Raw genomic sequence first — 25,027 nt, forward strand, 5'->3', positions numbered from 1 at the left:
CGACGCCGGGGCGAGTAGGATAGCTCTCCTTATACTTCGTATAGTCGAGCTAAAAATTGTTGAACCAGTCTGATTTTCAGGGGGACACAACTAGAGTACCAATACATCATTCTGACAAAGTTTGGTCAAAATCCCCCTGGTAGTTTCTGAGATGCGATAACGAGAAATTGTTAACGGACGGACGGAAGGACGTCGGACCACGGATGCAAAGTGATTTGAATAGCCCACCATCTGATGATTGTGGGCTAACAACATTATTCAGGCATCACAAAGGGTATTTCTTCTCTGAGCTGCAACATTTTCAGAAACAATAAAATTATAAAGCCAACAAGTCAACTGTAAAGCGCATAGAATTGATGCTCTTGTAGGACTACCAAAGTACTTAAAGCACTCCAGAAATTATTTTTTCTAATCTTTCTACCCTTCCAAAATCTATTTAAAAATATCAAGTTTTGTTAACTTATCATTTTTATAATTATCTGCCATTTATAAAAGGGGTTTTGAAGGATTTTTCTTAGGCAGATCACATTTTAACATTCCCTAAAAGTGGGTGGGATTTGACACTTCTAAAAGTTTTATTCTCGAAAAATGTTCCAAACTAAGCTGCTTTTGCAACAGTTGTCATATTTTTTCTTGAATGCAGCCTTTTTATTGACTTACCATTAAGAGTGCACTATAGAAATCTCTGAAAATCACGGTCGCGAAAACTGGCGACATATATGGAAAACGAAAGTTAGAATTTTAATTCTTGATAAAATAACTGTGTTTAGTTTCTTTTCTGTCATCACAGCTGTTCAATACTTACAATTTCTGCTTATTCGAAGAATGTTTTTACTAAGCCTCGGCAGTAATAAAAAATGTTATAAATCGTAACCGGCCCACCACACATAAAATCATTTAAAGCAAACAAAATAATAATTGTAATTATCCAGTTTATTATTCAATAATCTAATTATCACGGAAATGGTTATCAATGTTCAGGCCCCTGTAACCTTGACCTTTAAAGGAGTGACCCCAAAAACAAATAGGAGTCATTTACTCTGCAGGAACAATAATCCTATGAAGTTTCAACATTCTGGGTCAAGAGGTTCTCAAGTTATTGATTGGAAACTGTTTTCGATGTTCAGGCTCCTGTGACCTTGACCTTTAACAGAGTGACCCCAAAATCGATAGGGGTCATCTACTCTGCATGATCAATCATCCTATTAAGTTTCAACATTCTGGGCCAATTGGTTTTAAGTTACTGACCGGAAATGGTTTTCAATGTTCAGGCACCTGTGACCTTGACCTTCAACAGAGTGACCCCAAAATCAATAGGTGTCATCTACTTTGCATGACCAATCATCCTATGAAGTTTCAACATTCTGGGTCAAGTCGTTCTCAAGTTATTGATCGGAAATGGTTTTCCATGTTCAGGCCCCTGTGACCTTGACCTTCGACGGAAGGACCCAAAAATCAATAGGGGTCATCTACTTCGCATGAACAATCATCCTATGAAGTTTCAACATTCTGGGTCAAGTCGTTCTCGAGTTATTGATCGGAAATGGTTTTCCATGTTCAGGCCCCTGTGACCTTGACCTTTGATGGAGTGACCCCAAAAACAATAGGGGTCGTCTCCTCCATAAGCCCTACCAACCTATGAAGATTCTAGGTCAAATGGTTCTCCAGTTATTGCTCGGAAATGAAGTGTGACGTACGGATGGACGGACGGACAGGGCAAAAACAATATGTCTCCCCCAGAGGGGGGGGGACATAATTACAATCAAATTTAGATCAGAAACTGTATTGGCTTTAACTTTTTCTATAAGTTTTTGAAATTGAAAGTAGGTTGTCGCGGTGCCGATTTTGATAAACATTTCTCTTAAATCATTTTAGTGTGTGTGTGCGTGTTTGTGTGTGTTAGGGTTTCTTTGTAACAATTTTTCAGTCATATAAACGACGGTGTCTACTTGTAGCAGTGAGCACAATGCCCAAATTTATAGTGCTGCCTCACTGGAATATCACACCGTAGACACGTGGCATGATACCCCATCCAGTCACATTATACTGACACCGGGCTGACCAGTCCTAGCACTATCCTCTTAATGCTGAGCGCCAAGCTAGGAAGCTACTAGTACCATTTTTTACGTCCTTGGTTTGACGCGGCTGGGTATCGAACCCATGACCTCCTGCACTCGAAGCGGACGCTCTACCACTAGGCTACCGAGGCGGTTCTTAAATCATTTTAATAAGGGGAAATGTCATGGTAATTTTTAATATCAGATACTGTTAAATGCTGTTAAACTGTCTGCATCAGCACAACTTGTCAAACACATCCTTTAAATTGGAGATTTGGGCAATGTTTACAAAAGTGCAACAGTATCTGGACATACAAATTTGGATATCCGAATTTTATCAATAAAAATAATTGGGTCCAGGGGTTTTATATATGGGTGGACAGGGATGAGAATCAAACAGTTAATTTTCTATTGCCTAAACTTGTATTATGTTTAACTCTATACATTTTGTTTTGACGGTTCTACAGTTGCATTGTTTGTCATGCCAAATAAGTAAAAATTCACCTAGGTCTTGTTCCCCTCAAAGGAAACATCAGTGCAGGTTTAACTCGGTGGAGCTTTGAGTTTAGACATACAGAAGTGCTAGAAGTGCAGTAAGTATTAAATTTTGCAAAGAAGGCTTGCATAAGTTACAACACAGAACAAGTTAGATATTAACATTTCAGGACTTGAAAAATCCATGAACATGTGAAGAGTAATGACTAGTGATAGTGCAAATAAGTTAATATTATCATTAGCTGCTGCATTGCATGTAGTTTATTATTTTTTTGTTTGGAGTGCTAAGGCGTAAAAAAAAAAAATTGTTTGTTTCCGGTAAAATCGGGCCGCATATTTTTGCAAATAAGTATATTATTATTTTTATAGCTCTTTGCACGAATGGACTACTCCACCGATCGGGCGAGTGGTTGTTACGTGGTAACTTTACCAAATTGAGAAATTAATACATCAGGCAAAATTACGTGGATTGACTGGAATTTACCCGCGAATCGTAAAAATATCAAAACATCATGCTGATAATTTTCCATTCCACAAACACGTGCGCCCTATCGTAATATCTTATTTACATCGCGGTTACTTTTGACACAATAAACGCGCATGGTGCATTCATTTTTCAATGTAATCGCTTCAAATTTTCAACACCGCTTGAGAACTAATACAGTTTTAATAAGATATCGACAGGAATGTAGGCAAAATTCTTTAAAAACGATCAGATTTTCATATAATGTTTCGTAAAATTTCAAACAGCGAGATCTTGATTATTTACTTCTTTCTTAAAGTAAATAAACTGTACATACTATGGTAATAAAATTCAGACTCTTGACCAGAATGTACAAAAACCACAATTAAAAAATCTTAAATAATGAAAAAGCGGCAGCAATTTAAATACATGGAGTAAAATGATTTTTGGCAAACAGATTTCTGTTAGCACGGCAGAATAGGTTACGTGACCTCGTGAACGTAAATAGAAATGTGGTTTTAAAATAAAGCAGTATGATGTTGTTGCGGATTTTAATAAGTTTTTAAATTATTCATAGTACATGTATTTTTTGACACAACACTTTGTTAGATATTCTTTTCAAACAATAATGTAAATTCCTTGAGGGCAAATAGGTCACAGAGGTAGGCTATCCACTATCATCGTTCACGACACATTTACATGTCAGTTTATTCGGGATATTGCACATTTGCTTTTAAAAAAAGATAAAGAAAAAACTTTTTATTGATTTCTTCTCAACAATTTAAGGAATCAAGAAAGTACGATCAGACAGTGATGTGTCACATGGCGCGAAAACATGACGTAATGCCATGACAATCTCGGGCAACTATACCGCTTTGATCTCCACTTCAGATGCCACAATAACCGACACACTTCTTTTAGCTCTTTGTGGGGGTGTTAATTGATGATGAAAACAAGGCTAATTACTTAGTTTATCATCAGAATAATTACCGATAATTATTAATGTTTTTTTTCACTTTCAACAAGGGTCGACGTCGGGTGGATGATGATTATTGTGTCCAGATTGGTAGTCTTCCATTTTTAATTTTTTTAGAAATAAGTCCTGTTTCTTTGAGTCATATGAAGTTATGACGTCTACAGCATCAGAATTTATGTGATAGAATTGGAGGTCCACTAAAGTCTGAGCAGCTCTCCTAGATTTCAGCAGTTGGTGGACCTGCTGAAAAAAGTTAAGGTCGAGGCCTGCAGAGTCTTGAAAAGTCAGGTTTTAGATGGGATTTACAGTGTTTTCCCTAGCCCCCAAAAAGGTGGTAAATTTACCACTTTTCGAGGTCCATGTCCCATTTTTCTTAGCAAAGGGGGGCATGAGTTTTCCCAAAAAAACAATTTTTCAAATTAATTAAAAGTTAATTTCAATCAATTTAAACTATTAAAGGTCCAAAAGAGTATCAAAGTATTCAAACAAATCCTAACATGTCCCCCAAAATAGTCTCTTTTTTCCAGAAAAATAAATTTGGGGGGACATGATGTCCCTCAAAATAAATTTCCTAGGGAAAACCCTGGATTTATAGTAGTAAGACGTTGAACAACCACTTGCAGCTTTATTAATTCACAATTTGGGCATACCAGTCAAAACTCCATTGTCTAGCATTTCCAGTTAATCCAGAATTTTAGACTGGGGTAGGGGGTGATGGTATTAATCTCAATGCAGATCAAAGATGCAAATCATATTCCTGGCCAGTGTGCTTTTACTTGGTTTTAGTTTGAAATATAAATGTTGGCTGTTGAATAATATTCAATATTAAAATTATTATTTAAAGAGAGAATCCACAGCAAGATTTCATTCAAGTTTCATGTTTAATCAAATATAAACCATGTTCTCCGCAAGTAATTGCCAACTTCTCCACATGAATTAGCGGCGGAGAATGAATGATATAGGACACAACGATCCTATGACCACTTGATCCGTTGATCGACTGCTCTACCTATTGAGCTAATCGGATGGGCTACTCTGGAAATGAAAAAACAACAACAACAAAACACAAACATAAAGCATATATTTATTTCATAATATTTAAATACACAATCAAATGGCATTTTATATTGCTAAAACATCATCAAAGTCATTGTACATTCAGGTGTAAGTCAAACATAACAATAGGATGCATGTTTATAAGGTTTATAATCTCCCTGTTTTAAACTAGGATGGTGTTAGGTTTAAAAAAAAAAAAAAAAAAAAAAAAAAAAAAAAAAAATGCCTACCTACCTACCCTATTTTTTTTGGCCATGTCACTGGAAACAAACAATTTTTTTTGTTAGGCCTAAAGAGATGTTGTACACTTTAAAGTTTACATGTGTTTATAGTATGTATGCACTGAAAGCTTCCATTAAGTAATTAATACCACAAACATAAATACCGCAGTATTGAATCTCCCACTCAGGGGTGTAAAATTCTTTTTCACACCACTCGCCCTGCAGGGCTAGTAGCTAGTAAAATCTACTCGCCCTTAGTGGACAGTCACTCGCCCTAATAATTAACATTTTTAATACTGTCATGTTTTATGGAAGGAGTATTAGTATGTACAACACAACAAGCAAATTCCAGACATAACACATAGCTCGTACACTACGTTTCCTTTTTGCTTATTCATTTTTGTTTCTTTTTAATTTTTTATTTTTAACCCCTACGTAGTTTCCCAAATTTGTCAGGAAAGTATTAAACATCAGTTATTTTCATTTTCTCAAAACTTATTTCCCGAAAAATGATTATTTTGAAAAGTGCCCTAAAAATATCGACACAATAATCATCATCCACCTACCCGTCTTGAAAGCGAAAAAAAAAAATGTTGACGATCATCGGTAATTATTCTGTTGATAAACTAAGTAATTGGCCTGTTTTCATCATCAATTAACATCCTCTCAAAGAGCTAAAAGAAGTGTGTCGGTATCATAACCTCTGAAGCGGAGATCAAAGCGGTATTGTTGCACGAGATTGTCATGGCATTACGTCATATTACAGTTTTCGCGTCATATGACCTATTTGCCCTCAAAGAATTTACATTATCGTTTAAGAAGAATATTTAAAAAAAAAATACATGTACAAAGATTCATTTAAAACTTATTAAAAACTGCAACAACATCATTTTGTTTTATTTTAAAACCACGTTTCTGTTTACGCAAACTTTACGTCCACGAGGTCACGTAACGTATTCCGCTGCACTAACAGAAACCTTTTTACCAAAAGAAATCGTTTGACTCAATGTATTTTAAATTACTGCCGCTTTTTCATTATTTAAGATTTTTTAATTCTGTTTTTTGTTCTTTTTGGCCAAAAGTCCTAACTTTATGCCCATAGTATGTATCACTTATTTTCTCTTAGAAAGAAATCAGTAATTAAGATCGCGCTGTTTGAAATTTAACAAATGATTATATGAAAATTCGACCGTTTTCATACAAATTTGCTTACATTTCCGTCGATATTTTATTAAAATCTTAGCAGAATTCAAATTGTATTACTTCTCAAGCGATGTTGAAAAACTCAAGCGATAATGTTAAAAAATGAATGCACTACACGCGTTTTTTTTTGTGTACGTGTCGATAAACAAAAGTAACGGAGATGTAAATTTGATATTACGATAGGTCGCACGTGCTCTCGGAATGGAAAATTACCGGCATGACGTTTTGATATCTTTACGATTCGCAGGTAAATTCCAGTCAATCAAAGTAGCAACTGAACTATCTCAAAGTTTGTTGACGTTTTTCAAGATATAATTTCTGAATTTCATTAAAGCTACCACGTAAAAACCACTCGCCCGATCGGTCGAGTATACAGCGAGATCCACTCGTCCTACCAAGACTTTAACTCGCCAATGCGAGCGGGCGAGTGGAATTTTACACCCCTGCCACTTGAACACATCAATCTCCCACTTTGAAATGTAAAAACTCCCACTTGGCATTCAGAAAAAGTTGGGATGTCTGTATCCGCATGTTTTAAGAGTTGTTTACATGAAAACCAAAGTAGGGTGTTTATTCTGCGGACCGCTTTCTGAAATACGGCAATATGAGGGTACCTGATTTCAGTTGACTTGCATTTCACTGCATACTATTCAACACCCCTTTTTCTTTTTGTTTTCTTCAAGCAAATGTAATGAATATCTTGAGGAAAATAGGTCTACGACGTAGTGAAAATCAAGAAACTGTATCAAAATTGTTCTGAGGTAGCTGTATTTTCTATGAAACAAAGAACATTATTTCTTTTATTGGTATATAGCCTTTACTAATGTTGAATAATCAAAGGGAAATAACTCAGTGGAATATCATCTCCTTCTGACTAGAAAATATAAAGATAATATGCCCATCTGGCCATTTCCTTTTGGACGTGAAGCTTCCTGTTAAGATTTACTGAACTCTTGCAAGTGGTTGCTGGACAAAAATTGATAATTGGTACAGGGAAGTTGAATAATCAAGTGAGAAAAAAATCTGACCACATCTTTTTCCTAGAGGAAACTATATACGTACCATTTGCACAGTTCCTTGTTTCTCATTCCTGTGGACTACTGATTTTTGTATCTTGTCTCCAGAGCGCCGCCGTAACCTGTGACGCCCCCCTCTGTGCCGAAGCTGCATCCTATAACTTTCACATCTGAAATTGTGATGTAATTAAAAAAATTAACAATATTTTATACTGTTTATGCAGTTAGGAACCTGGCAAAGATCTAAACAGACAAAGTAACAAAAGCAATGCTTGTTTGTGTAAATTTGTATCCTTGAGTCTAAAGTCCAAGCCCTCTTAAAAGGGCAAAGTGCCCCCATTTGAAGAAATTTAAATTTTTCTTTAACAGAGGACTTTATCAGAATGCTACAGACAAAGTTTAATGAAGGTTCATGATGAGAAGCTCTTTAAGACAGAATAGCCTTAAAAAAAAAAGCTGTTTCCAGTGGCCCGACCAACTGTTAAGTTTAACTGCCGACCATAATTTTTTTAGCTTAAGACTGATTAATATGACCACAATAGCGTGATGTTTTGACTTTAAAATCAAACAAAACCACTGTGCTATTATACCATCCACGGTGCTACAATTTACTTGATAATTATGTCATGCTTAAGTGCATTTGCTTCTTTTAATTTTCCGACACGTGTCGCTACTTCAAGCTGTCAAATACACAGCGGACTGACCGTTTATGATTTCAAGCTTACAAAATGTATTATGCATCAAATGGTTGCAAACTCGTAAGCTGATGCACGTGACTTTTTACGCAAGAAATGAACTCTACAGAACACTTTGCGATTTACTTAATGATTGAATATGAATATATGGGTGAAAAGATAGGTATCTAAAACTTACATTCATATATTCATTCCAAAACAAATGAGGACACCATTTAAATGATTCCTACCCGCTTCATACCTAATTCGTACCTAAACACACTATGAATTAATTAGGGGTGTAACGATACATCGAACTATCGATGCATTGCGATACTAAGTGTCCCGATAGCATGCATCGATAGAAAAGTCACGATCCAATAACAATCGCCGATAGTTCCTTCAACAATCGATAGGTTCGATAGTTTTGAAATTTTAGTAAATACAGAAATAATTTATAATTTATAAACCAAGAAACAGAGCCAGCTTTCATTTGCGCCTCGGAAAATGTTTACGTCTCCATTACAATAATTACCCACACGGAATTAAACTACCATAAAGGACTGAGAAGTCTGGAAGATAATTAATAAATTTAGTTTCTTAGAAACTTTGATTAAATATATTTAAATGACCTGTTAAGCCCGCCCGTTTAGCTCAATAGGTAAGAGCGTTGGTCTACGGATCTCGGGGTCGCGAGTTCGATCCTCGGGCGGGGCGTATGTTCTCCGTGACTATTTGATAAACGACATTGTGTCTGAAATCATTAGTCCTCCACCTCTGATTCATGTGGGGAAGTTGGCCGTTACTTGCGGAGAACAGGTTTGTACTGGTACAGAATCCAGGAATACTGGTTAGGTTAACTGCCCGCCGTTACATGACTGAAATACTGTTGAAAAACGGCGTTAAAACCCAAAACAAACAAACAAACAAATGACCTGTTAATTTTAGATGAGAAAATGTACTATGGACATGGAGAAAGAAGGCTACTTTAGTGCTGGTACACCTTAATCCGATCCGTTAATTTTCGTCTTTTTCGATGCTTTGGGTTATTAAACATGTTGACATTCGCAACAAAATGGCCGATTCGTTTGAGTATACCTTGCATAGGTTTATTGTTTTACTTATTGTTCCAAAGCCAAGGAAGGCAAGAAATATTTAATGTTAGAATTATTTCTGTCCGTTTCAGTTATACAAACATCTCAATGTGTGTTAACAGCAATTATAAACAGTGTCGTCTCTTACACTGTGTAACAATGCCAGTTGGTAGCTTTACTGTATAAAATATGATGGCCGATAACTATTGCAATAGTATCGCAATAGTAACCTGCAATAGAATAGTATCGCAATAGTTTTTAAGCAATATCAATAGTATTGCAATAGTCAAAATTGGCCTCAATAGTCACCCCTAGAATTAATGTTTTGTACCCCAGCACACTATGAATTAACGTTCATTTTTTCCCTTCTTTGTAATGATTTAACCTTTAGAAATAGTAGAAAAATGTTAGAAGGGCGTTCAGTGGACCCGAGGTTCTGGTATTGACTCGAGAAAATCGATAAAAACTCATATCTGACCCGCACATAATATGCTGTGTGCGTCTGCTTGTCTCGCAGTAATACTCTTTGATGCGTAACTAGTTCGAAAGCTCTGCCCCTTGTCAATCAAAATCCCAGTGAACTTCATACTGAATGTCGACACCAGCGTAAGTATGGCAGTAGGCGGAGCGTCGTATGTTAATTAGCTACTGACAGATGTCAATCACGCCACGCGCCAACTGACAGGTGGTTATCATCGGTATGTAATATAGATGATTGATAAACAATGCAGCGTCAGATTATCGTGTTTGTACCTCTTGTTAATTTGCAGTAACAGCTTTTGCTGTATTGTGTAGTATGTGTTGTTAATTTAAAGTAATTATTTTGTGTGCTTGATTCGATTAAATAAGCCGATCGGCCGTTACCCAAATTTATTATCTTTGTCGAGGTATTTTGCTAGAACAAAATAAAATATAAATGTTTTAAGTAATCAGATATTATAAGTATGGAATAGTTCTGGTGAAAAGATGAAATTTAAAACGGGTATTTTATCAAGAATTTTAAAAGTTTGCTTTCGTTTTTTCATATTTGTCACACGTTTTCGCGATCGTGATTTTCGGACTTTTTTATCATTTCTTACAAGATTTTCTAGTACAATTGAAATAAAAAGCCAACAAAAGTATGCATTTAATAATAATATGATGACTCTTGCAAAAGCAACTCTTATTTTAAAGCATTTTTTGTGAATAAAAGCATGTGACCTTTAAATATTCAATGATTTCTTTCTTGTATACGGCTAAACTGAGCATTTCAACTCTCCCCACCCACCTTGTTACAATGATAAGTGAACATTAGTGCAAGTCCATCTATTGCTAAGTGACAGTGTGTATAGTTGCTAAAAGTTGCAGGAATATGTAATAAAAACAAAGTTTAAAGTGTTTATTATGCATAATTGTAAATTCCCCCGAGTGAAAAAAATCCCCCAAAACTGCTTGTCGCGCGCTATTTTCTTCCCCCAATGACAGGCTGGGGCCCCTTCCCCCAATCGTAAAAAAAAAACCTGCAATTGTTTTGGTAAAAAAAAATAATAGAAAAACTTCTTATTGCCCAGTATTGCCCACTTCATTCATTTTTAGGAGTATTGCCCAACCTGGGAAAACCCAGGTTTTCCCTGGCGGGTTTACCCGCCCTGGGCGTGTAGTCGTCAACCCTGCTTTTTGTCTGAATTGGGTATTGGAAATCTGAATTGGGTAAAAATAATATCATTACCCAGCCTTTTCATAAGTAATTGGGTATTTGCTAAAACCAGTTGGGTATTTCACCAATCTTGCACAAACAATTGAGTATTTTTTTCTTGTGGCTTAAATTAAATTGTGTATGCTTACAGTATACATGGTATATATCATTAACCAGGATTGACTAACTACATAAAAGTACTTTAATGGCACCCTTCAATGTTTAATACAACAAGAGCTGTCCATAAGACAGCCAAGCTCGACTATTCGAAATATTGTCACAGAAGCAGGAAATTATTACCCAAAATGTTAAATATCAAAAGAGTTTTAAGTTCGAAAGGGGACATAATTTGACCAAAATACATATCAGAGTTATGGGACTTGATGCTATCCACTAGTTTTATAACCCTGAAGAAACATGTTAAGTTTCAATTCAATATCTGCATTAGTTTTGGGGATAGTAACTTGCATGTAAAACTTTAACCAGAATATTCTAAGTCCCAAAGGGGGCATAATTTGCTCAAAATACATGTTAAGAGTTATGAAACTTGACCCAGTGAGGTTGGTAATTGATCTAGAAAAAGAATAAATAAGTTTCAAAGCTATATGCCTTTTGGTAATAGCTGCATGTACTTGCAGGCAAAACTTTAACCAGGATTTTCTAAGTCCAAAAGGGGGCATAATTTGCCCAAATTACATGTCAGAGTTATGGCACTTGGTGCTATCAACTAGTTTTATAACCCCGAAGAAACGTGAAGTTTCAATTTAATATCTGTAGTAGTTTTGGAGATAGCTTCCTGCATGTAAAACTTTAAACAGGATTTTCTAAGTCCAAAAGGGGGCATAATTTGGCCAAAATACATGTCGGAGTTATGGGACTTGACCCAGTGAGGTAGGTAATTGATCTAGAAAAAGAAAAAAGAAATTTCAAATCTATATGCCTTTTAGTAATAGTTGTATGTACCTGCACGCAAAACTTTAACCAGAATTTTCTAAGTCCAAAAGGGGGCATAATTTGCCAAATAAATGTTAGAGTTATGGACTGAACTAGTTTTGAAACATGAAGTTCATACTACTAGTAGTTGGAATAGTCTCATGTAAACTACAAATTTTCAAGTCAGGATATAACTAGTTAGTTTTGCGAAAGTTAAATTTTGCCTTTAAATGATAGCTGTATGTACTTGCATGCAAAAACTTAACCAAGGTGTGACGCAGACGCCAGGGTGAGTAGAATAGCTAGACTATTCTTTGAATAGTCGAGCTAAAAATGTATTTAAAATTGTGATGAAATGTGATTTATTAAAACAGTACTCTCTTTTTAAAGTTGTTTTTACATACCTGTAAGCAATGTAAACACGTGTATTTTAATTCATAGTACCAAAGATATTATTTTCCTCCAATCATTTGATGTTTTTGAGATACTTTTGTTCCATAGTGTTTTTCTCACTTTTAATGCAGTCTGAGATCAATTAATCCACTGTTCACTGCAATATGTGTTCTCCCATAAGATGTTCTCCAGTATTGGTGACACTACATCAGTGTTCGAAATTCACGGTAGTCCGACAGCCCGTGGCTACCAAATTTCAGCTCGGGCTACCGATTTTCCACAGGTACAAGCCCGACTGGGCTACCGAATTTTCCTCATTTGTTTAAAAAAAACATGCTAATTAAACGAGTACTGCATCGTGATTTTCCAGACTGAGAAACGCTTATGGAATTATTGGTTTTTGCACTCTTACTTGTTGACAATCAAACACAGTGCCAAAGACGTTACCGCAGCTCTAATTGGCTGAATACAATCACCTCTAGCGTAACGGATAATTTGATTAGCTTTCACACTTCTCGCAAAAATCTCACAAGTACCTGCAGTAGGTGGAGCTTAAATTATGCTATCAGCGTGTGTGTAATGTGTATTCAGCACTTGGTATTACATCTTACAAATTGTCAACAGTCCGAGTTGCAGTAATTGGCGAGTGCGGATCCTAAAAAATCGGGCATATCAGTTTAGATTTCGTTTTGGCAAAGAGTGTCATGTCCGATGCTTTTGGACTCTGACGATGCTGATCTGGACTGGAGTATTTCGAGTTAAAAATTTTCAAAAACATGGCAAACATGTACTGTATGTCTTTTTTATTACTTCAAACATGCATAGAGATGTCTGTAAAACAAAATGTTATATGGTGCAAAAATTATGTATTTTAAGGCGTTAAAGTTCGGGCTAGTGAAATTGATGTCGGGCTTGGAAAATTTTAATCTGGTAGCCCGAACGGGCTATTGGATTCAAATCTGAATTTCGTACACTGCTACATTGCACAAACAGATAGCTGTCAATGTTGAACAGCAAAATATCCCACTAATTTGTGCTGCAACAATGTTTTTTCAACGACCTCTTTACATTTTATTGAAGTAAAAATTGTTAACAAAGTGTCCAAATAACATCAAACTGATTTTGCTATTAAGCAATGATAGTTATCTGTTTGTGACGATGTAGTGTCACCGATACTGGATGACATCTTATGGGATAACTCATATTGCGGTGAACACATCGTTCAGTATTGTGGATGAATTGATCTCCAACTGCATTTAGACAGTACTGGTACTGATGATAAACCCGAACAGAAAATGAAGTTTTTTACCTGTAACTTTTTTATTTCTGCAATTTGTAATCAATAGTTGGTATCAAAATAAAGCTTAACATTTGTTGAAAACTTTACATTATACAAATTTCTATTTATTTGCAAACTCACACAGGTGGGGCCTTGAAAGGAGTTTGTAAAATGGGGACTGTATGAAGGTTGACTGATGATAAATTTGACCACTTTGTCATTTACAAAATTTTCTTTGTAGTATTATATATTGAAACTTTCCCCAAAAAGCTGCAACAATCATTCCTGATCAAGTAATAAAAAGTGACCCGATGTCAGGCCTTCATGTAGCGACAGTGAGCATGCACAAAAAACACCCTCTTCCCCAGTAATTTTGGATAAATAATTTTTATACAGATAAATGTAAGTCACTTATTTATACGGAATATTTACCAATTTTGTTTTTATTTACACCAGTTGGTGTTGTAAGTAGAAACTATTAGATCTCTGGTGTGTTCAATTTTAAAAATAACCGATTGCAATTGAATATTTCTATGGTGATCGACTTTATCATCTGTCCGGGTTTATCATCAGTACCAGTACTGTTTTAATAAATCACATTTCATTACAATTTTAAATACATTTTTGTATTAACATTGAAGGGTGCCATTAAAGTACTTTTATGTAGTTAGTAAATCCTGTTAATGATATATACCATGTATACTTTAAGCAAAATATACTCAATTATTTGTGCGAGATTGGTGAAATACCCGACTGATTTTAGCAAATACCCAATTACTTCTGAAAAGGCTGGGTAATGATATTATTTTTACCCAATTCAGATTTCCAATACCAAATTCAAATAACAAGAGGGCCAAGATGGCCCTAGGTCGCTCACCTAAGAAACACACCATAACAGTGTAAAACATGTTTGACCTAGTGATTTCATGGAAACAAATATTCTGACTAAATTTCATTAAGATTGGACCAAAAAATTGGTCTCTTGCGATAAAACAAGCATTTTCTTAGATATGACCTAGTTTTTGACCCTAGATGACCCATGTTCAAACTCGACCTAGATTTTATCAAGGCAATCATTCTGACCAAAATTCATGAAGATCAATTGAAAAATACAGCCTCTATCACATACGCAAGTTTTTTCTTTGATTTGACCGAGTGACCTAGATTTTGACCTCAGATGACCCATATTCAAATTCGACCTAGATTTCATTAAGGCAATCATCCTGACCAAATTTCATAAAAATCAATTGAAAACAAGAGGGCCAAGATGGCCCTAGGTCGCTCACCTAAGAAACACTCCATAACAGTGTAAAACATGTTTGACCTAGTGATTTCATGGAAACAAATATTCTGACCAATTTTCATTAAGATTGGACCAAAAAATTGGTCTCTTGCGATAAAACAAGCATTTTCTTATATATGACCTAGTTTTTGACCCTAGATGACCCATGTTCAAACTCGACCTAGATTTTATCAAGGCAATCATTCTGACCAAAATTCATGAAGATCAACTGAAAAATACAGCCTCTATCACATACAGAAGTTTTTCTTTGATTTGACCAAGTGACCTAGTTTTTGACCTCAGATGACCCATAGTTCAAATTCGACCTAGATTTCATTTAGGCAATCAACCTGACCAATTTCATAAATATCAACTGAAAAAAACAATCTCTATCTCATACACAAGATTTTTCTTTAATTTGACCTAGTGACCTAGTTTTTGACCTCAATAACCCATATTCAAAACCGACCTAGTTTTCATCAAGGCAATCACTCTGACCAAATTTCATGAAGATCAATTGAAAAATACATCCTCTATTGCATACACAATGTTTTTCTTCGATTTGACCTAGTGACCTAGTTTTGATCCCAGATGACCCATTTCGAAATCAGCCTAGATTTTATCAAGGTAATCATTCTGGCTAAATTTCATGAAGATCAGTTGAAAAATACAGCCTCTACTGCATACACAAGGTTTTTCTTTGATTTGACCTAGTGACCTAGTTTTTGACCCGAGATGACCCATTTTCGAACTTGGTCTAAATTTCATCAAGGCAATCATTCTGACCAAAATTCATGAAGATCAATTGAAAAATACAGCCTCTATCGCATACACAAGGTTTTTACGTGATATGACCTAGTAACCTAGTTTTTGAACCCAGATGACCCATTTTCGAACTCGGCCTAGATTTTATCAAAATAATCATTCTGACCAAAATTCATGAAGATCAATTGAAAAATACCACCTCTATCGCATACACAAGGTTTTTCTTTGATTTGACCTAGTGACCTAGTTTTTGACCCGAGATGACCCATTTTCGAACTCGGCCTAGATTTCATCAAGGCAATCATTCTGACCAAAATTCATGAAGATCAATTGAAAAATACAGCCTCTATCGCATACACAAGGTTTTTCTTTAATTTGACCTAGTGACCTAGTTTTTGATCCGAGATGACCCATTTTCGAACTCGGCCTAGATTTCATCAAGGTTATCATTCTGACCAATATTCATGAAGAAAAATTGAACAAGAGGGCCAAGATGGCCCTAGGTCGCTCACCTAAGAAACACTCCATAACAGTGTAAAACATGTTTGACCTAGTGATTTCAAGGAAACAAATATTCTGACCAATTTTCATTAAGATTGGACCAAAAAATTGGTCTCTTGCGATAAAACAAGCATTTTCTTAGATATGACCTAGTTTTTGACCCTAGATGACCCATGTTCAAACTCGACCTAGATTTATCAAGGCAATCATTCTGACCAAAATTCATGAAGATCAACTGAAAAATACAGCCTCTATCACATACAGAAGTTTTTTTCTGATTTGACCAAGTGACCTAGTTTTTAAACCTCAGATGACCCATATTCAAATTCGACCTAGATTTCATTAAGGCAATCAACCTGACCAAATTTCATAAAAATCAATTGAAAAAAACAGTCTCTATCGCATACACAAGATTTTTCTTTAATTTGACCTAGTGACCTAGTTTTTTGACCTCAGATAACCCATATTCAAAATCGACCTAGATTTCATCAAGACAATCATTCTGACCAAATTTCATACAGATCAATTGAAAAATACATCCTCTATTGCATGCACAATGTTTTTCTTCGATTTGACATAGTGACCTAGTTTTTGACCCGAGATGACCCATTTTCAAACATGGCCTAGACTTTTATCAAGGTAATCATTCTGACTAAATTTCATGAAGATCAGTTGAAAAATACAGCCTCTACTGCATACACAAGGTTTTTCTTTGATTTGACCTAGTGACCTAGTTTTTGACCCGAGATGACCTATTTTCGAACTTGGTCTAGATTTCATCAAGGTAATCATTCTGACCAAAATTCATGAAGATCAATTGAAAAATACAGCCTCTATCGCATACACAAGGTTTTTTACGTGATATGACCTAGTGACCTAGTTTTTGACCCCAGACGACCCATTTTCGAACTCGGGCCCTAGATTTCATCAAGGATATCATTCTGACCAAAATTCATGAAGATCAATTGAAAAATACGGCCTCTAATCGCATACACAAGGTATTTCTTTGATTTGACCTAGTGACCTAGTTTTTTACCCGAGATGACCCATTTTCGAACTCGGCCTAGATTTCATCAAGGTTATCATTCTGACCAATATTCATGAAGATTAAATGAAAAATACAGCCTCTATCGCATACACAAGGTTTTTCTTTGATTTGACCTAGTGTCCTAGTTTTTGACCCGAGATGACCCATTTTCGAACTCGGCCTAGATTTCATCAAGGTTATCATTCTGACCAATATTCATGAAGAAAAAATTGAAAAATACAGCCTCTATCGCATACACAAGGTTTTTCTTTGATTTGACCTAGTGACCTAGTTTTTGACCCGAGATGACCCATTTTCGAACTCGGCCTAGATTTCCATCAAGGTTATCATTCTGACCAATATTCATGAAGATTAATTGAAAAATACCACCTCTATCGCATACACAAGGTTTTTCTTTGATTTGACCTAGTGACCTAGTTTTTGACCCGAGATGACCCATTTTCGAACTCAGCTTAGATTTCATCAAGGTTATCATTCTGACCAATATTCATGAAGATTAAATGAAAAATACAGCCTCTATCGCATACACAAGGTTTTTCTTTGATTTGACCTAGTGACCTAGTTTTTTGACCCGAGATGACCCATTTTCGAACTCGGCCTAGATTTCATCAAGGTTTATCATTCTGACCAATATTCATGAAGATTAATTGAAAAATACAGCCTCTATCGCATACACAAGCTAAATGTTGACTGACGACGGACGACAGACGACAGACGACGGACGACGGACGCCGGACATTGAGCGATCAGAAAAACTCACCTGAGCATTGCTCAGGTGAGCTAAAAACAGTCTCTATCGCATACACAAGATTTTTCTTTAATTTGACCTAGTGACCTAGTTTTTGACCTAAGATAACCCATATTCAAACTCGACCTAGATTTCATCAAGGCAATCACTCTGACCAAATTTCATGAAGATCAATTGAAAAATACATCCTCTATTGCATACAAAATGTTTTTCTTCGATTTGACCTAGAGACCTAGTTTTTGACCTCAGATAACCCATATTCAAACTCGACCTAGATTTCATCAAGGTAATCATTCTGGCTAAATTTCATGAAGATCAGTTGAAAAATACAGCCTCTATTGCATACACAAGGTTTTTTCTAGTGACCTAGTTTTTGACCCCAGATGACCCATTTTCGAACTTGGTCTAAACTTCATCAAGGTAATCATTCTGACCAGGTTGCAATTACTGTCTGATTTAAAAAAAAGTGTAAAAAATTAATTTGTAGATGTACATGTATTTCTTTTTGTTCTAAACAGCACATTGCAAGTTAACAAAAACACTGTTTTCTATTGGATTTTTTTATACAATACAGATTTCATTACCATTTCATTCATTTTTTGAAACTTAAAAAAATGACCCCTTGAAACTGAAAATGACCCCCAAAGTCGAACATGAAGGGGTCATTATGACCCCCTATCAAAATTTCCGAGGGAAAACCCTGGCCGATATTCGGTACCATTTATATAGGGAAAAAAATCGCTGTTTTGATGTATGGTTCCGTCATTTAAAAAATACTTTAATGTATATTCTCACAAGATAACTTTGCTTAATTGGTGAAATTCTCACCAAAATTTTAGACTTGGAATAGTCTAAATGTGTTCCTTCTGTGTTGAAAAACTTTTTGGAATTTGTCTGAAATCATAGACTGTAAACTTACATGTAGTCTTGGGAAATATTAACATAACTGAGTATCAGGCTTTCCGTAGTCGACACTTTTTTATGGTTACACCGTTATCAGGGGACACAACTTTTGACTTGTCAGATTTCAACATGGCATCATACTCCGCAGAAATTAATAAACAATAACCAAATAATTAATTTTTTCAATTCATCAGAATAAGTCAGTTCGAATTTTCTCAGTGCTTGATTCTGGATTAGAGCTTTGGCAGTAAAAACTTAATTTATAACACTTTAACCAAAAAATTCCATGTTAAAAGGGGCATAACTCAGTCAGAGTTATGGGGATTGTTTCTCCTGGTGTAGACTTTGATAGTATATAATAAGTTATATAATAAGTATAAAACTGTTTTAAGTTTCAAGTTAAAAGCTTTGCTAGTAACAGAGATACACTGTATTTGACTTAATCAAAAACTTGAACCGACGCCAGCACCAGGGCGAGTGCAATAGCTCTACTTTTTCCTCAAATAGTCGAGCAAAAAACTGAGGTGAGTTGTTTTCTTTAGATCGTTTAGCGCATGTTAAGTACCCCAGTATTCTCCATATCAACATTATAGGATAAATCCTGTTTTCCGGTATTAGCCACCAATAAACACCCATCCCGGTTTTACGGTGAGGGGGGTATCGGCCATTACGCTGTATAGCTGTAGTGTTTAATATTATACTTTTTTCAAGGTTTAAACAAAGACAAGACCTGTCAGTGGACAGCGCGCCCGACTATTCTAGTATAATATAAGCTATGAGTAAAACTTTAACATTACAATAAGCATATTCTAAGTCGAAAAGGGGCCATAATTCAGTCAAAATGCTTGATAGAGTTGCCTCCTCCTTTTTACAGACTGGGGTCATGATGGTAAACAAGTATGTAAAATATGAAAGCAATATCTCAATGGACTTTGAAAATATTTGGGGTGGTACGCAAACTTTAACATTCGTGTGACGCTCAAGTTAACACTCACGCCGGGGCGAGTAGGATAGCTCCCCTATTCTTGAATAGTCGAGCTAAAAATGAATATAGAAGTATTGCAGATTATCATAAAACATTGTTGAAATTAAGATGTAGCAAAAATATCCTCAAAGTTTACTTTATTTTCGAAATTTTATCTTTTATTCTACACTGCCGCTTCCGTGGCTCGATACCGATGGTGTGAAATTATTCGCATTTTTCAAGATTAATAAATTATTTTTGCAAAGATTTTGTTGCCGAGGTCATAAAATAGTATTTCTATTGTGAGAAAGTAAGAACTTTCCTAAATCCTTATCTGCAGGCAAAAATAATCACTAATATTGTACACGGTCAGTTAGTCTAAATAATGAGACCTCCGGTAGACCGATTTTACATTTTGATATTTTACGTTGTCTACCTAGAGGTCTCAACCAGAAACAATCAAAACTGTGGTGGAAACTGTGGTCGATTGAAATTACGATTTATCAGCAGTCACGATTTTTCTTTAGCCCTAACAACTTACCCGTTGTTTTATATCATAAATAGTAAATAAAAAACATAAGAACAGGACATATTTATCAAGAATTTCTGTTGTAAAAAATTTAAACCTCTAACGTTTCAATCGTCTTCATGTAATGGCGGTCGGAGGCGTGACCAATGAAAACGCTTCATGTAGAGAATGTGTTCACCTGAATCGGCCATTTTCCAATATGTAGTACACGCGATTTAAACCTCTGAATTTTTTTAACTGCCCTAGTTTGAAAGTTTTTTAAGGAATCTAGATAATATATACATCATTGGAAAGGAAAAATTACAGGCTTTCTATGTATCCCCACATCACTTATTACCGGTGGTAACCTATTACCGGTGCAATCCGAAAATCTTGAATATTTACTTCCGGAAGAGCACTTCCGGAACCCTTTGTTTACAAAATTACACGACAATTCGTCAAGTGTATGTTCCATGAAATATGTCCCTCCTAAGGGTAAGTTACTTATTTATTCGATATGAATTGATAAAAATATGTTTTTCCAGTGTACTTTACTGATAAACTTCAATAACACTCGATGAATTAAGAATAATTCCCCAGAACATATGTGACAGAAGGAGTTTCCTCTTGTAAATGACGTCATCAAGCACTTGGCCTCGCACATGCGCTTTTTGGCGCCCTTATTTGATAATTTAAAAATTTATACTGTAACTAAACTTCCGACTTTTCATGTTAAGAACTGAAACAAATTTCAATTCAATATTGTGTGCATGTTTATGCATTGTGGTAAGTTTTTTTGTTGTATTCATTACAGTTACAAGCCTAAAGTGTGATAAGTGTGGTCCATTGGACACACTGAAATACGCGGTGCTGTGAAGTTGTTTAAGGAGTCATGATGAGTTCTTTAAGCCACCACTGAATGTGAAATTCTGGTTTATCTGTGATTTTGACAAACAAATAACAAAGTGCTGTTTGTGATAATATTCATTTATTTTATTCATGTTATATGTTATAATTACCTGGTTCTTTCCCACGCAGATTAAAAAATCCAGTAGCCAGAACTTATCACTGTGTTTCTTGTTATTTTGTGTTTCGGATGATATTAATGCATAGCATTATTTCCCACAATTCCATCCGTAATAGGTAACTGTAAACAGCCAAGATGGCGACCACGTAGGTTCAAAACATGACCTATTATTTCCGATAATTCTGTTCCCAGGTGAATAAAATTAACTTTTAACAGGTCCCAGAAAAGTCACAAATTAGCTATATAGCTAAATCTAGCTATATATAGCTAGAATCAGCTATAAAACCAATACCAATAATGCAAAATATGTGAAAACAAGATGCAAAATGGTCATAATTACTCCAAAAGGTTTATAAGATGAAAGACAATAACACAAATCCAAGACTTTTGTAGTGACATTTTCAATAACTGTGGCAGTAATTTTTTTTTTGCGATAATCAACACTGAATTTTTCACTTGTGATAATCATCGTAGTATAAGACAAATGTATAAATGACAATCGCAGAAATTCGCTACATGTATTGAACTGAAACTGCATAGATCTCCATTCTTTGTGATTGTCTTTGTCTCATAAACCATTTGAATGGGATAATAATTATTTTAACATTAATATACACATATGTTTAAACAATTGTTATTGGTTTTTATAGCTAATTTCTAGCTATATAAGCTAAGAATTTAGCTATATAGCTAATTTGTGACTTTTCTGGGACCTGTTTAATGAAAAGGAAATATTTGTTTCTTGAAAATGAGTTTAATTTTAGTAAGCATATGAATCAAATGTCATGTATTGTGGAATATCAATCATTAATACACCGTTAATTGGTACATCCAGGATATGTATTTCTTTTTTTGATCCGTCGCTTTATTATAACACAATTCCCGCCCAACGGATTCAACTGGGTGTTATTTATGCAAAGAAGGGGACAGTGCTATCACATTCTTTTCCTTTTCTGGTTTGTACTCGGAGGCGGATATCGACAAGTCAAAAAAATATAACGATATTCAATTCTCGAGTACAATTATTTGGACTACACGGTCAGTATAACGGTTAATCTCGCAAGACCCCCTGATCCTATTTATGGAAATACCGGAGGACGGGATTTATCCTATAATGCCGATATGGTCAATCATGAGTCTCATGATGAGAAACCTGGCTACCTTGGAAAATTGTAAAAAAAAAAAAAAAAAAAAAAAAAAAAATTCAAAGGATAGCATATACATTTCAAGCTATTTGACGGTTTGAAACCAGAATGAAATGCAACATGAAAGCATATTAAAAATGCCGATAAAGATATAGGTCAAACAACATCTACTGATTAATGTTACGGACCAGTGAACTTGACATTTTGAAATCGGTCATTAGGTCTAAAAACGTAAACATAGATTTGACACTGAATTTACACGGTATATTGTACATTAATAGGCGTAATTTGAGGTCGAAATTTGCGTAGAATGATAAAAATTTGACAAATTTAACACATACGATTATATATTCAAATAAATTATGCAGAACTTCCCAGAGTTCTATCTCGGGCGCTGTGCCAAACTGAACGAAAACTGTCCGGTAGATTTTCTAGTCTGTACGGCGGACTGACGAGAAAACGGTTTACACATTATGACATAACGATGCAACCGTAAGTAGCAGATTAACAGAACTATAGATCATTACGAGACAACAAGTAATATCACTAAAACCCTACCAAATTTGAAGTGTTTACGTCCGACAAACCATTTCGCGCGAAGGCTGAAGTGCCCGTATGATAGAAAGAGCGCATGAGCAGAAATCTAAATACGAAGTAAACAAAAGGTATGCATGCACTCTAATAACTTTCATGCCCACACCGTATTCTTATGTATGGGACTCTCAGTGTCAGTGAAACATGAAAAGAAAAGATTTATCACCCGACTATATAAAATTATAGGGGATATTTGTTGATGTAGATCTATAAGATAAATATCTCGGACCAAGATTATTAGACAATCCGGACCATATCCGGGACAACCCGGACCACGTTTCAGATCACTGCAAGTCATTATCTTTACCAAATATACTGAAAGTATATTTCTGGATGTTTCAGAATAACTAGTACAGACGAAGACGAACAATGTACATTTTTAGTAAACCTTAGTTGTAAATGGACGACTCGCCCGGACCATATCATTGGACCTAGACCATACTATGGACGACCCGGACAAAGTTTTAGGTCAACCTGTAGGGGCCTACTATGTTTGACTATCTATTTTATATTGGAATAATTGTACAATGATCGTATTCTCCTGTTATTACATTTTATTACATCGTGCAAAATAAATTTATTTGGTTACCTAGTAATGAAGATAATAGTGTTAAAAAGTTTTTGTCATTATATAGGCCTATAGCCGACTGCTTTCAAAGAAGAAACACAGTAGGCCTAATGAGTTTGCATTAAACACTGGATTATGTGTAGTAACATCTTGTTTTCAATAGAATAATTAGTCATATGTATGTGATATTGGTATAATATGACCATTTGATATTGAACTGTAGATATTTTTTCTTACTACTTAGTGTATCGCTGTCTATCTTCCGTTTAGGTCAAACCGCTCGCGAGGACGTAGTCTCCTGATATTATACCCCTGTGTCTGGTTTACTAGAAACATGAAAACTTCATTAGACTAGTCAAATTGACATTTTAATTTCGGTCTACCCAATGCCCATAAATATTATAAAATGATAAATCAGGGGAAACTCCTAGATACTAAATATAAATTCTAGTCGTTTTTGATAATATGTTATTGTATCAGATATAGTTATTTTAGTTACATTAGTTTAGCTTAGATGTTCTTTAGGCCTTTGTATGTATACTTGCCTGTCAAAATTGTGTGTCCGAAAGGGCCCAAAATTGGTGAATAAAACTTATTCTAACGTCAGTTGTTTTTGTTGTTGTTGTTTTTTGTTTTTTGTGGGTAACGTCATTTCCGCGCAATAGTTTCGAAGAAGTCCATGACTTAACAGACATTTGATTAACACAATAAGGCACATAGATGAAAAAAAAGATCTGTGATTGAACCTCGTTGATCGGGAAGAGCAACCTTTAAAGGTTTTATTCTGGAACGTTAATGGCCTAATAAGGAATATTGTTGACAGTGACTTTCTTTTATTTATTTCCGAGTATGACCTTGTTTTTTTTAATGAAACATGGATTTCAAAAACTGACCAGTTTATTTATGATATAGACGGTTTTTCTTGTACTCAAATTCCTGGGAATAAAACTAACAGTGTTCGAAAAGGAAGATATAGTGGTGGAATATCTTTTTATTATTAAAACAGTTTAAGAAAATATGTTTATATATGTGAAAAAATCAGTACGGTTCTATTTGGATAAGATTAAGGCGCGAGCTATTTTTGTTTGAGGAAGATGTTTACATGCCATATTTGTGTACCACCTATGAACTCTAATGTGGTAAAAGAGGATGGATTTGATTTTTTTGATAGTCTCGAAAGTGATATTTTGAAATATAATGAGCTATGCAAGATTTATATAACTGGCGATTTTAATATTCGTACAGCCTCTGTTACAGATTATTTTGAATTTGATAAATACTTAGATGAAAACCTGTCATTTGTTAATAGGGTTCAAATTTCAGAACGCGCCAATAAAGATCACGTGATTGACATGTACTAGATTTATGCATGACAACAGGTATTCTAACAGCTAACGGTCGGGTTTCATGTGACCGTGACGTAGGTAATTACACATACT

The 25,027-nt window shown here is 35.2% G+C and overlaps 1 protein-coding gene across 1 annotated transcript in view; it reads right to left on the bottom strand.

Moving 5' to 3' along the window:
• LOC123541778 (CTD small phosphatase-like protein 2) overlaps positions 1–23,070 on the bottom strand; it is a 127,929-nt gene extending 104,859 nt beyond the window's left edge. Inside the window, exons 1-2 of the mRNA XM_053531233.1 lie at positions 22,985–23,070; positions 7,534–7,657 (exon numbers count right to left, since the gene is read on the bottom strand). Of these exons, the coding sequence (XP_053387208.1) occupies positions 7,534–7,641 (108 nt within the window). The 5' untranslated portion in view covers positions 7,642–7,657; positions 22,985–23,070. The remainder of the gene's footprint in view (positions 1–7,533; positions 7,658–22,984) is intronic.
• Between the last annotated feature and the right edge of the window lie 1,957 nt (positions 23,071–25,027).

Source organism: Mercenaria mercenaria, chromosome 19, assembly GCF_021730395.1.
Source record: "Mercenaria mercenaria strain notata chromosome 19, MADL_Memer_1, whole genome shotgun sequence".
Lineage (NCBI taxonomy): Eukaryota > Metazoa > Mollusca > Bivalvia > Venerida > Veneridae > Mercenaria > Mercenaria mercenaria.